Source organism: Schistocerca americana, chromosome 9, assembly GCF_021461395.2.
Source record: "Schistocerca americana isolate TAMUIC-IGC-003095 chromosome 9, iqSchAmer2.1, whole genome shotgun sequence".
In the NCBI taxonomy this organism is placed as follows: Eukaryota; Metazoa; Arthropoda; class Insecta; order Orthoptera; family Acrididae; genus Schistocerca; species Schistocerca americana.
In genome coordinates this window covers 20,597,792-20,613,172 of record NC_060127.1, presented here as the reverse complement: position 1 = coordinate 20,613,172, position 15,381 = coordinate 20,597,792, and the positions used below count along the sequence as shown (strand labels likewise).

Genomic DNA, 15,381 nt, shown 5'->3' with positions numbered 1-15,381 from the left:
GCTAAGGGTGGGCTAACACCATATTGAATTCCAGCATTACTGATGGAGGGCACCACGAACTTGTAAGTCATTTCTGTCAAGTGTCCAAATACTTTTGATCACATAGTGTACATTTCCAAATGGTTAGAAATGATAACAACTGCATAATTATGAGATAGAATTGCTGACCTATACTTAAACGGAGAAGGTGGAACATCAGAAGTGGGAATAGGCACACCTAAATGTACATGACACCATCCTAGGTTTTGGAGCCATTAGTTACTTCCTCAGAGAGAGAAGAGAGGCAGACTGTGAAAGGTTAAAAAGGAATGCCAAATCACTCAGACCACAGACCAGAGAGAGCCATAAAACTGTGTGCTGCACTGAGACTCGAACTCGGGATCTTTGTGTTTTGAAATGCAAAGGTCTCGAGTTCGAGTCTTGGTCCGGCACACAGTTTAATCTGCCAGGAAGTTTCACATCAGTGCACACTCCACTGCAGAGTGAAAATCTCATTCTGGAAACATCCCTGAGGCTGTGGCTAAGCCATGTCTCCACAATATCTTTTCTTTCAGGAGTGGTAGTTCTGCAAGGTTCGCAGGAGAGCTTCTGTAAAATATGGAAGGTAAGAGATGAGATACTGGCAGAAGTAAAGCTGTGAGGATGGGGCGTGAGTTGTGCTTGGGTAGCTCAGATGGTAGAGCACTTGCCCGTGAAAGGCAAAGATCCCGAGTTCAAGTCTCGGTCCAGAAGTTTCATGTCAGTGCACACTCCATTGCAGAGTGAAAATCACATTCTGCATTATAGGTTACTTTATACATCCCCAGGATATATGAAGTAACGTCATGTATGCGAAGTCTATACAAGGACCAGAACTAGCTACAAATCATAAGCTATTGGTGATGAAAACTAGGTTCAGGAAACAAGCTAAACTTAAAACCAAGAAACTCAAGTCGGTTAAACTGAAGGAATTTCAGAAGGAAGAGAAAATAACCTTAATATGCAGACTTGGTGATGACCAGGCTTCAAAGTAGAATTGATGAGGATGACGATATGAATGTCATTTGGATTTGATGGAAATCAATATTTCTACAGTCAGCAGAAGACATATGTGGGAATGTAGCAGCAGATACAAGGAAGAATAGAACAAATTGGTGGAATGAGGAAGTGAAGTGGGTGGCAGACAAATTGCAGATTTGTGGTTTATGCAGCTCATGATGTGCATTTGTAATGCATTTGGTTTGTGTAAAGGAGACATTTCAAAAATTTATAATACAGTTACAATGAATTCGACACTAATAAATAATAGCACTAAAATAAATAATAACACTGTGCTGATATTTCTTAGAGTATGAAACACATAGTATGCAGCTCAAATTTCCATTTCATCCTGCTTGAATTCATCCACTGAAAATTAACATTTTAGTGTAAGTACTTCATATAGTTTTGTTTTAAGGGGACCTAAATTCGTCTGCATTAAATTGTTCCCTTTTAATTTATTACAAGTTTTCATTCCCATGTATTGAGGTCCCTGGGCATGTAGTTTCTTCTATATCTTGGTCGTTGTGAACAATCTTAATCTGTTCACATTTTGACTGTTTGGTTTTGAATTGTATCAAGTGAGTCTTAGATATGTTTAGATTCAACCCATTTACATGAAACCAAGTTTCTAAGGTACTGAGGGTACTGATCACAGATTTGGGAATTTTTTTCCGAATCCTGATTTCCAACTACAACAGAAGCATCATCTGCAAACGGAACTGATGAGGAGCTGATATTTAATGGCATCTGTGAACGGAACTGATATTTAATGGTAAGTTATCAACATAGAAGAGAAATAGGACTGGGCCTAATATTGAATCTTGTGGAATACCCTCAGATACTTTTTTCAAGTCAGAAAAAAAACTTGCGTCATTTAAAGAGATGCTAACTCTTTGTTTTCTGTTTGGTAACTAAGATTCAAGCCTTTGTAGGGCACTGGTGCTAATGCTGTACTTTCGAAGTTTGTAAGTAAGCAACGCATGGTTTACAGAATCCAATGTCTTTGTTAGGTCGCAGAAAATTCCTGCCACTTTATTTCTCTTGTTTAGTGATGTACTTATTTTCTCAATGAAACTGTTCACTTTATCTGTAGAGATTTTCCCTACTAAAACCAGTTGATTGTTTAGATTAATAGAATATTTTGCAATCCAGTTTTAGATTTGGACAACAACAAGTTTTTAAGATATTTTAGATATGACTGGGACAACTGGGATAGGATGATAATTTCCCATGATCTCTCTTGATCCCTTCTTGAATAGTGGTTTGACTTAAACACATTTCCGTACCTATGGGAAACAGCCCTCTTCAAAACATTGCTTTATTATTTGAGCTATTTGGGTTTGCAATTTTATTGTGTACCACTTTAACAACTTGGATGGATATTCCATCCCAACCGGCAGATGTCTTGTTCTTTAATGTTAGTATAGCATTTTCTACATCTTCCACAGAAAATTTTAAAAAAATTGTAAAGCTTTAAGAGTTTTCATTTGGGCCAAAGGGATTTACTTGATTGTGATAATCTGTTACATCTACATCTATGAAGAATTTGACCACATAGTCTTTGTCTTATTTTTATGGTTTCAAACTAGCCCGTTATTTTCCAGCTGTTTTGTTGCATTGACAACTCTTTTACATATGGTTTCATAGAGAATAACATATCCAATGAAATTAATATCTTTATTACACTTTAATTCTCTGTGCAGTTGCCATTTCCTTACACTGAAAATTTTTTTGCCCTGGGTAATCCACTTTAATTTATTTGTAATTTTATTGCTGCAGAGGTGGAAATGTTTCATCAACATGCAAGTATTGCAGAGATACTTCATGAAGTAAAGTGTGAATCCCTGAAAGGAAAATGACATTCTTTTCGAGGAACATTATTGAGAGAATTTAGTGTGTCAGTATTTGAAGCTAACGGAAGAATGATTCAACTGCCACCAACATTCATTTTTTGTGGGCACACAGAGATGAGATGTGCAAAGTTAGGGCTTGTACGGAGGCCTACAGTCGTGTTTCCCTCACTCTATTTGCGAGTGGAACAGGAAAGGAAATGACTTGTAGTAGTACAAAGTAGCCTCTGCCATGCACCATATGGTGGCTTGTGGAGTGTGAATGCAGATGTAGATGCAGACACAATAATAGGACACTACTTTTCTCCATTTTGTGCAGAGCACAGTTTTACATTCCTGAAAATTTAAAACCATTTGCAAAGCTTTGCATCACTTCGAACTCTTGTCTAGAACTGGCTGGATATTTGTGCAGCTTTTTTCAGAGTGTACTTCACTTCATATAACAGCAACATCCCCAAAACATCTTAGGTTATTGGTACCATTAATATTGCCTGCCATGTCATTAATACAACATGAACAACAAGGGCCCCAGCGCACTTGTCTGGTCTGCAGCTCGTGTTCTTGCAGTCGCATTCTTGCTTCCCAAGCGCGGGGTCCCGGGTTCGATTCCCGGTGGGATCAGGTATTTTCACCTGCCTCATCATGTCATCATCATTCGTGAAAGTGGCGAGTTTGGAGTGAGCAAAGGTTGGGAATTTGTACGGGTGCCGATAAGCGTGCAGTTGAGCACCCCACAGACCAAACATCACCATCATCACATCATCGTACTTGTCTGGGGCACACCTTAAGTTACTTGTACTTCTGTCAATGACTCTCTATCTGAGATAGCATGTTCTATTGTACTTACCAAGAGAAACTCAAACCAGTCACATATTTTTTATGATACCAAATGTAGCTGTACTTTTGTCAATAACTGTTGGTCTGGTACCAAGTCGAATGCTTTTTGGAAATTAAAAATACTGCATCTACCTCATGGACTTGATATGGGACTTTTTAGGATGTCATGTGAGAAAAATGGAAGTTCGGTTTCAAACAACTGATGTTTTCAGAATATGTTGTGGTTGGCATGGGGGAAGTCACTCTGTTCAAGATAACTCATTATGTTTGAGTTCAGAACATGTTCTAGAATTCTACAACCAATGACCATCAATGACAAAGGATGGCAGTTTTGTGGAGCACTTCTACTACCCTTCTTGTAGACGTGTGACCTGTGCTTTCTTCTAATCATTGAGCACCATTTTTTTTCTCAACTGATCTATAGTATATTATTGTTAAAATGGGAGCTAACCAGCTGCACATTCTGTACAGCATCTGACAGGAATACACTGGACTCTGGAGCATTGTTTGCTACTTTGCACTTGGTTTACTTATGAAATATAGATGTGTATATAAACACAAAACTAGGAAATTGTAACCTTTTAATTACATATATTCTACACTTTCTGCAATCTAGTGCCAGAACAAGCTAAAGAAGGACTACACAAAAACAATTGTTTAATATATTTTATTGGATGTAATAGTCTCCTGACACAATGAATTTTTATTTTCTGTTGTGAACATCTTTTACATTGAAATGACAAATAATGTTTCAAACAAAACATGTCTGCTTCATGAAATAAGTTGTTGAAATGACCAACATAGATAAAATAAATAATTAAAAATAAAGAAATAGCTGAAGTATTTATCTTTCAGAATTAGAGCCCTATTTCCAAACATTTTACAGGACTAAAGTACAAAAACCTACACCAGGAGGAGAGGATGGAGATTGGTGTGTGTTCCAAGTACAAGGTAAGTGATTATACCACACAACAGACAGAGAGAAAAATATACATACTTGTGAATGTAGAAGCATGTATTTTGCATCTGTACAGGATATGCTGAATAACGGTAACACTGGCACAAGCAAACAAAGTCCATCAGCGACTCCTTTCCGCAATTCTTCATTGCTGGTAGGATTGGTGACAATTTGTGACACAACATTTGCTACTGTGAGTAGCTCCTGAAGTCTTTGACTCCCTGGTCCACTGTGTTTTGCAGAAGCAGCCAGTACACAACTCAGGAAGTGTATTGCAGCTGCCTGCATTCCACTGCCTGTACACCTACAAGAATTTTAATATAAGAACAACCTCTACACGAGACACAATATGAGGGTCATTCAATAAATAATGCAACATTTATTTATTTATTTTCTGAAAGTAGTTTGGTTTCATTCAGGATTCCAATACATCATATTATTCCCCATTATTTGGCTGCAAAACCCTATTTCTCAACATAATCTCCATTCAATGCAACAGCCCTATGCCACCATATTGGGAGGGTCTATGTTCTACATGGTACGACTCTGCTGCTACATGTCAGAGCCAGTGTGTTACTCCATCAATAAGCTTCCCACCATCCAGGAGTGCATCCTTCATTGGGTCAAACAGGTGGAAGTCGGAAAGTGTGAGATGCAGGCTGTAGGGTGGGTCAGTAACAACAGTCCAATGAAGTTTTGTGAGCTCCTCTTAGGAGGCCTTGTGTTGTGATGGAGAAGGTGAAGTTTGTTTGCATTTTTGTCGTGACAAACATGCGGAAGTAATTTCTTCAATTTCCTGAGGGTACATAATACACTCGAGAGATGATTATTGCATCATGAAGGAGGACATATCACAGAAGCCCTTCAGACTTCCAGAAGACCATCGCCTTGACTTTACTGGCTTTGAATTATTTCTTTGGAGGAGAGGTGGTGTAGCAGCACTCCGTGAATTCCATTTTGTTTCTGATTCAAACTGATGAATCTCTCTTTCATCAGCGGTGATGAAGTTTGACAAAAAATGGTCATGATCAACCACATAACATGTTAGCAATTCCACATAGCTGGTCCTTCATTGTTCTTTATGGGGTTTTGTTAAGTGGCAAAGAGCCCAGTGGGCACACACCTTTCAGAAGCCTAACTGGTGGACAAGCAAGTCAGTACTACCAACAGAGATATCCAGCTGAGAAGCAAGGTAATTGATTGTGGTCTGTTGATCGCCTCAAATGAGAGTGTCCTCACATTCCAACATTGCAGGAATCACAGCTATGTCTGGTTGGGCGGCACGTGAGAGATTGGACAGGTCTGTGTGACCTTGTGGCAAAAATGAAAGACATCTTGCCCAATGACTGACCGTGCTTTTGTTCACTGTCAAGTCTCTGTAGACATTCTGAAAGTGCTTGTGAATATCTGTGCTGCTCTAATTTCTGCCAAAAGAAACTTAATGACAACTCTCTGTTTGGAATGCATCTCTGTTACAGATGCCGTTTTGAAGGCTACATATAGTGCTACCACCTATTGGAACTTCATGAAATTATAGGGGCTGAAGTGGGAATACTCCACGATGCTACACAACAAATTCCACATTTTTTAATCTGAAATTGGATGAGAAAAAGATGTATTGCATTACTTATTGTGAGCCCTTCATAATTCACTCGTTCATTCATTGTGTTACATAGATTATTTCAACAAGAAGAACCTTCAGCAATGTGGAAACGAGTCAAGGTATATGTTAACAAATGACAAGCAAAGGACAGGAATTTAATCCGTAAACTGTATTTAGAGCAAACTATTACTGTGATGTTTCATGCTATTCATTTTTAAGACAGCTAAATTTAGTTAAGTAAATTAAAGCTACTGCCTCCTCAATTATACTAGATAGCTGCTGTTAACCTGCTATTGGTGACTTAATATTACTTGATTGATTGATTTCTTTATTAATCCATGTAACAATTTACATTGTGTGGATTTCGTCAGCAAAATCATATACAATACGATATACCTACAATTATACATATAAAATTAGTATTTACACACATTTTTGATGTATCTTAAATTAGTTTTATATCCTTATGTAATTTGTAATTTTCTTGTAGTACTGTACCATTCTGGATTTCATATTATAATTATTTCCTCATGTATTACAATGCAGGCTACTTTAATTACACTACATGTTTTAATTCAGATAGTTCGTTACTGCGTAATAACTTTTATTTGATAAAAAAAATTTTAGTTTTGTTTTGAACTGTCCGATTGTGTCAATATCTTTTATTTTTTGGGGTAATTTATTATATAGTTTAACGGCATTGTACAACAAGCTCTGCTGAGTTTTAACTTTATTTTTCCTCTCTAGATGCAGATTGTATTGGTTTCTAGTTTCATAGCTGTGTACTAAAGAATTTTTTACACTGCTACTTTTCTAAGACAGTCCTATTTACAGTACATTACCACTTGCCATGTAGATACCAGAACTGATCAATCCATGAATTTAGATATTGATATAATTTGTAGAAATAGTGACTAATGAGGAATGTTTTTAATTTTCTTTTGAAGTGGTACGGATGCCCAATTCTTACTTTATGTGAGATGGGTACTTGTTGGATTTCTTTTGATGGTTCTGAACCCTAAGCAATGAGGCAAGCTGTACATGAAAATTGTATTGTGAGTGTGGGTCCCAGCCCTGCTGAAAATGATTTTTATCATCAACAACAAAAGCCATTAAGGAGTAAATGCATTGGGAAGTGTGTGTAAGAATTCCAATATCCTTACAAATGCTTCTGCAATATCCTCACTGCTCACTTCTGCTAAACAAGTACTTTGTGTACTTTACGTGCACTGTCCCAAATGAAAAGGCACACACCGTCAGGTGGCTTGCGGAGTATGGATGTAGATGTAGATAATTGCATAAAACAAGTAGCGGAGATAGGCAAAATAAGCCACTACTCTTTTCATTAAGATGCTTTTAAGGACATAAGATGCTGAAATGAGATTCTTGATAAGTTTATCTGGTTGTGGATTTCCTTTTAACTCACCCAATCGGACTCTGCAGAAATTTTACACATTTCACTTAATGCATGACTATTGATGTCTGTTTCTGGTGCTGAAATATTATTATTGCCTCATAACCCTACAGCACGAGTGTGCATAATCAAACAGTGCATGATGCAAGTGCCTCCACGGCTGGCCTAACAATGTTGTCTCAAAACTGGACAGACGGCACAGCAAGTGCCATGCTGTCTGCACAACAGCCCAGTACAAGCTCAGTGCATGGGGCCCTTGGTCTCATATGTTTTCCTGCTTCTTATATGCTCTCCTACAAGACTGTGCATTGGTGTGTTCTATAGCTATCAGACTTTGTACTAATCTGTACTTCATTCACTATGACTATGAATCTTTTCATGTGGAAGCAGAACAAAACTTGGTTGGTATTATTTCTGATATTGTGTCTGTACAACATTGCAAGATACTTGGCAACAAGTGTGGTACTCTACTTTACGTGTTTTCTTTCTAGGTTCGATATACAGCCAATATGTCAGTGGAAGAAATTCTTCAGCCTCTTGTTGAACAACAGTGTTAACTATAGAGTTACAACACATTGCTTATTATGTAACTGCATAATATACGTCTTCATAAGATTAAGGCTTAACTGTTAGCTGCAAACCACAAGTAGACCTGATTAGATAACTTAAGCACTGAGAGTGTTAAGACTTCTCTGGCAGAAAGTTTTAAGTGGCACCAAAAACAACCTAGTAATGACAGCTATTGAGTAAGTTAGCAATAAAAGTAATAGCTTGTGAACAGTCACTGATACATTTCACTCACCACAAGTAATCATTCAAAGTAATACAAAGTACTACTGTCATGTTTTCTATACAGTATGCATCACAAATTATAAAATCTGAACTTGTGCATATTGACAAGAAGTTTTTTTTTTTTTCTACATAGCACATTTGTTATTTCTTTAATGATTTTATTTTGTGATGCACACCCACAATGTGAGAGTATCATTAGGATGTAGAGCTAGTCAGAAAAATGATTTTTACTTAATTTCATCCATTTCTGTCACTTTTCTTCCATGACTGTATTACTATTGTAAAATAAAGAACAACTGCCTTTAGTCACAATTGTGATTTTATTTCAATGTAAAATCCATTTCAAGCCCTGGGGGCTCATCTTCAGGTGCTTAGACAGTTTACATTGATTATTTTTTGACATTTAGGTTAATTCTGGTCTCTTTACAATGATGGATACCTGGTTCTTGAAGCACAGTATGAGTAAAAATGTTTATGTTGCAACTCACTATATAGCGGAGATGCCGAGTCACAGATAGGCACAACAAAAAGACTCTCACAATTAAAGCTTTCGGCCATCAAGGCCTTCATCAACAATAAACACACATACACATACACATACACACACACACACACACACACACACACACACACACACACACACACACACACACACACTCATGAAAATGCAACTCACATACATGACTGCAAGCTCAGGCAATTGACACCACGCTGTGAGCAGCAGCACCAGTGCATGATGGGAGTGGCGACTGGGTGGGGCTAAGGAGGAGGCTGTGGTGGGGAGGGGGAGGGATAGTATGGTGGGGTCGGTGAACAGTTAAGTGCTGCAGGCTAGGCGGATGGCACGGGAGAGATGGGGACCAGTGGGGGTGGGGTGGGGGTGGGGGGTGGGGGGTGGGGGCAGTACTGCAAAAGTAGAGAAATAAGAAGACTAGGGGTGGTGGTGGAGTGACAACTGTGTAGTGCTGGAGTGGGAACAGGGAAGGGACTGGATGGCTAAGGACAGTGACTAACAAAGGTTGAGGCTAGGAGGGTTACAGGAGCATAGGATGTATTGCAGGGAAAGTTCCCACCTGTGCAATTCAGAAAAGCTGGTGTTGGTGGGAAGGATCCATTTGGCACAGATTGTGAAGCAGTCATTGAAATGATATCAAGTTTGGCAGCATGTTCAGCAACAGTGTAGTCCACTAGTTTCTTGGCCACAGTTTGTCGGTGGCCATTCATGCGGATAGACAGCTTGATGGTTGTCATGTTTACATAGAATGCAGCACAGTGGTTGCAGCTTAGCTTGTAGATCACAGGACTGGTTTCACATGTACCCTGCCTTTGATGGGATAGGTGATGGTAGTGACCTGACTGGAGTAGGTGGTGGTAGGAGGATGTATGGGACAGGTCTTGCATCTAGGTCTGTTACAGGGGTATGAGCCATGAGATAAGGGATTGGGAGCAGGGGTTGTGTATGGATGGATGATTATATTGTGTAGGTTCATGGATGGCAGAATACCACTAGAGGGGGGCTGTTTTCTTTTGTTACTATTTTCTTTTGCATCACTATACTCAATGTCCATCCTTCTTTCTCCTCTTTCCTTTGTTTCTCTTGTCACCTTACCAACCACACTGCATGCTCTACTTATGAGCCACAGTGTATTAAACATCTCGGATGCGCACGACGGACGGCTACAAGACCACGCTGATTGGTGGTGCAGCATATTACATCCCACATTACTCCCGCCAATTCTATATTTCAATTTGATCACTCTCCCTGCATCATTTCCCACACTTTTGTGTGTTAACTCCTGCACCTTTCCGGTGCCACACAATCTTGTGTCTCATCTTATGAACCCTTCCGCACCAAATGGTTCGAATGGCTCTGAGCATTATGAGGTCATCAGTCCCCTAGAACTTAGACCTACTTAAACCTAACTAACCTAAGGACATCACACACATCCATGCCCAAGGCAGGATTCGAACCTGTGACTGTAGCGGTCGTGCAGTTCCAGACTGAAGCACCTAAAACCGCTTGGCCACAGCGGCTGGCCCTTTCCCACCCCCTACACTTTCTCAATTCTATCCCAGTTCACACCCACTAATTCTATCTCATCCAGTCACATCTGCCATCCCCCTTCTTCTCATCCACCCACATACCTGATATCCACAGTAATATACATATATTGTATTAGTTATCCTTTACTTTGATCCTTTTGACTACTTGCCAAATTTTTTGAGTTTTCGCCTTTTGCTATCGTCACCTCCATCAGATTTCATTTTGCTTCTACCTTTTGCATCCATTTCATCCTTTTCATGAATTTTCACATTTATTTGGGTGGAATTTTGCAAAACTTTTCGAATGTAATTCTACATTATTTACGTAATTTTTCGCATTTTTTCGAGCACCATGGATCCTTGCTCCTTCCACCTGCATCAATACAGAAAAGATTCCTCATCCCTAGTCAGATCCCAATCCCATATACTGTTCCTGCACTGTTGCTTGGCTCATGGAAACCCCCTGATGGCCTTACGATCAAATTACCCATCTCTCACGGCCACCTCTCCTTCCACAATGACCTCCACCTGTTAAGATTCCGTCAATCCTTTGCCCTCACCTACATAGTCCTACAAAACCATATCAACCAAGCCTGAACCTCCTTGAAGTACCTTATCTCCATTCACAAAATTCTCTTGCTATGCAATCCCAAATTCCTGGAACTGATAACACACATTGAAACTCTTGCCCTGCAGGAACTTCGACAACATTCACAATGCCACTTCTAAAAGCACTGCATCCTGCTCACTTCCTGCTCCTGCCTTGGAATACCACTGTCCACCACCTCTACAAAAACTACCAAACCTCCCCCATGTCCTCTCACAGCTGACAAACCCTATCTTGCAGAAGTACTACATTTACCCCACCCCAAAAGCTCTCTCCCACCACGATACAGAATCCAGAACCTAAACTGACCTGCAACACAGTCATGAACCTATTCTCCAGAAGCCTCATCTTTTGCCTCACTCCCAAATTCAATCACGCAGGACTTGTTGAAGACCTTCTCCCAGTCCCTACAGTGGAAACACTTTTCTCGCCAACAACCCTACCAATCAGACTCAACCAAAGATGAATATTGAACCTTGGCTAACTCAGTTCACTCCTCCATCCAACCCTGATCCACCTGAACTGCCCCTAAACCACCCCTGTAAACTTTCCAGGATTTCTTAACCTCAAACCTTGCCTCACCATCATTCCCCAAATCCCTCAACATGCAAACTAACCTTACATCCTCAGAAAGAACCGCAGTCCACCATCTACGATCTGATCCCGGCCTTACAATCCTACTTGTGGACAAAGGCTCCACCACTGTTGTTTTGAACTGCAAGGATTACCCTGCAGAAGGACTCCACCAGCTGTCAGATACTTCCACCTACAAACCTTGCCACAGTGACCCTATCCCAGTAATCCAGCGGGATCTCCAGTCACTACTCAATTCCTTAGGCCTATTCCAGAACCTCTCCCCAGAGTCCATCTCTCTGCTCACCCCTACCACTCCTTATGCTCCTACCTTCTACATGCCTCCTAAAGTCCATAAACCTAACCACCCAGGACACACCATTGTGGCTGATTACTGTGACCCCACTGAGAGAATCTCTGCTCTCATAGACCAACACCTTCAACCAATTACTTGGAACCTACCCTTCTACATAAAGATACCAATTATTTCCTCCAATGACTCTCCACAGTTCCTGTCCCTTTACCACTTGGTGCCCTGCTCATCATGCCTCAAAGATGGCTACATCTATACCACTGTCCATATCAAACCTACTAACCACTAGCAATACCTCCACTTCGACAGCTTCCACCCATTCCATACCAATAAGTCCCTTGTGTATAGCCTAGCCACAAGTGGTCATCGCATCTGCAGAGATGAGTGGTCCCTCTCAAAATATACCAAGGGTCTCACTGAAGCCTTCACAGATTGTAATTATCCTCCCTGTACACTAACATTCATAATGCCCATGGCCTTACCACTATAGAACACTACCGTTCCCAACACATGACAGGTTCCAAACCAACAACCTCCTTCCTAGCTGCCATGACCAATTATATCCTTACCCACAATTACTTCTCCTTTGAAGGCATTACCTACAATCAAATCCTGCTATGGGCATCTGCATGGCACCATCCTATGCCAACCTATTCATGGGCCATCTAGAGGAATCCTTCCTAAAAACCCAGAATCCTAAGCCCCTCACCTGGTTCAGATTCAATGGGGACATCTTTGCTATCTGGTTCGAAGGTGAGGACATCCTATGTACATTCCTCCAGAACCTCAACAACTTCTCCCCCATTTGCTTCACTAGGTCCTACTCCACCCAACAAGCCACCTTCCCAGATGTTGACCTCCACCTCAGAGATGGCTACACCTATACCACTGTCCATATCAAACCTACTAACCACCAGCAATACCTCCACTTCAACAGCTTCCACCCATTCCATACCAAGAAGTCCCTTCTGTGCAGCCTAGCCACAAGTGGTTATCGCATCTGCAGAGATGAGTGGTCCCTCTCAAAATATACCAAGGGTCTCACTGAAGCCTTCACAGATCATAATTATCCTCCCAACCTTGTACAAAAACAAATCTCCCGTGCCTTATCTTTCCAGTCTTCCACCACCTCCAAAGTCCCACCGTCTGGTCACAGAGGAGTATTCCCCAACTCAGTACCACCCAGGACTGGAGCAACTGAATTACATTCTCCGCCAGGGTTTCAATTACCTCTCGTCATGCCCTGAAATGAGAAATGTCCTGCCCACTATCCTTCTCACCCTTCCCACAGTGGTATTCCACCATCCACCAAACCTACACAATATACTTGTCTATCCTTACACAACCCCTGCTACCAATCCCTTACCTCATGGCTCATACACCTGTAATATACCTAGATGGAAGACCTGTCCCATACCTCCTCCCACCACCACCTGCTCCAGTTTGGTCACTAACATCACCTATCCCATCAGAGACAGGGCTACCTGTGAAGCTGCAACCACTGTGCTGCATTCTATGTAGGCCAGACAACCAACAAGCTGTCTGTCCACGTTAATGGCCACTGACAAACTGTGGCCAAGAAACAAGTGGACCACCCTGTTGCTGAACACTGCCAAACATGATATCCATCATTTCAATGCCTGCTTCACAGCCTGTGGCAAATGCTTCCTTCCCACCAACACCAGCTTCTCTGAACTGCACAGGTGGGAACTTTCCCTGGAATTCATCCTACGTTCCCGTAACCCTCCTGGCCTCAACCTTCGTTAGTCACTGTCCTTAGCCATCCAGTCCCTTCCCTGTTCCCTTTCCAACACTACACGGCCATCATTCCACCACCACACCCAGTCTTTTTATTTCTCTCCTTTCTGCCACTCCTTGCCTCTCTCCCCACCTCTCCCATGCCATCCCTCCAGCCTGCAGCACTTCCCTGTCCACCACCCCACCATAATAGCCCTCCCCCTCCCCACCCCAGCTTCCTCCTTACCCCCACCCAGACAAGTAGCTGATATTAATTATTTTGTTCTGTTCTTTTTTTTCTGCATTATAATCTCTGCATATGTGTGTGTTCTACGAGGATCATCCACAAAGTAAGTTCTGTTTCTATTTCTATCCACGGCTGTGCTACAATCGCAGTTCCGAGCATGAGCGGCAGTTACTCTGACACAAGGAGAAGACATGTATGCCATTTTCAGATTGCTGCTGCCGACACAATGCTTTGTAGTGCTTCTTTATAATGTCAGCTGTAATTGAAAATGCCGCCATGTGTGAAATCAGATCTGTGATTCATTTTCTAAATGAAAAGAAAGTTAAACCAAAGGAAATTCATCAGCAAATCTGCGAGGTTTACGGACAAAATGCTATGAGTGATTCAGTGGTTAGAAGATGGGTCAGACTGTTCAATGAAGGATGTGATCAAGTGTACAATGAAGAATGAAGTGGACACCTGTCTGTGGCTACTGATCAACTGGTTCACACAACTGAAGAGAAGACTAAGCACAACCATAAGTTTACACTTAGTGCCCTTGCTGTGGAAGTTCTGCAAATCTCACGATCACTAATTCATGAAATTGTTACTGAAAAATGAAAATTTTCGAAAACTATGCTCACATTGGGTACCCAAAATTAATACTGAACAACACAAAAAACAACGGATAGGCAGTGCACTTCAGTTTTTGACACTCTACAATGAAGAAGGCGATGGGTTTCTTTCTTGGATAGTCACGGGGGATGAAACTTGGGTATCGTATGACACCCCTGAAACAAAACGACAATCAATGGAATGGAGGCACACTTCATCCCCAATGAAGGTTAAGCCTAAGCAAATCTTAACACCTCCAAAATTCATGTGCACCATTTTTTTGGGCCAGGAAAGGCATTTTGCTGGTTGATTCCTTACCACGAGGCCAAACAATCACTGTACATGTTTACTGTGAGACCAGTAAGAAATTGCACTGCGCAATACAGAACAAGTGCGGAGGATTACTGTCAAAAGGTGTTGTTTCTTTCCACAATAATGCCCAACCTCAGATGGCGAATGTGACCAAACAACTCTTACGGGAATTTCACTGGGATGCATTTGATCATCTTTCGTATGGCCCAAACGTCGCTCCTAGCGACTTTCATCTCTTCTTACACCTAAAATCTGACAACACTTCAACGATGATGACAAGCTGAAAGAACATGTTACCGCATGGTTGAATACACAGGTGGCAACCTTCTACAAAGAAGGAATACAAAAACTTGTGCCATGCTATGACAAGTACCTACAAAATTTCAGAAGCTATGTAGAAAAGTAATTTAACAGTTGTAGATTTTTGTACCAAAAATTTTTTTCTGTATCTGTACACGTTTGTTTTATATAATCAAATGAA

General features: G+C 40.9%; 1 protein-coding gene across 1 annotated transcript in view; it reads right to left on the bottom strand.

Moving 5' to 3' along the window:
* The window catches only part of LOC124550841, a 382,565-nt gene that overhangs the window by 33,224 nt on the left and 333,960 nt on the right, over window positions 1-15,381 (bottom strand). Inside the window, exon 26 of the mRNA XM_047125569.1 lies at window positions 4,705-4,969. Coding sequence (XP_046981525.1) covers window positions 4,705-4,969 — 265 coding nt within the window. The remainder of the gene's footprint in view (window positions 1-4,704; window positions 4,970-15,381) is intronic.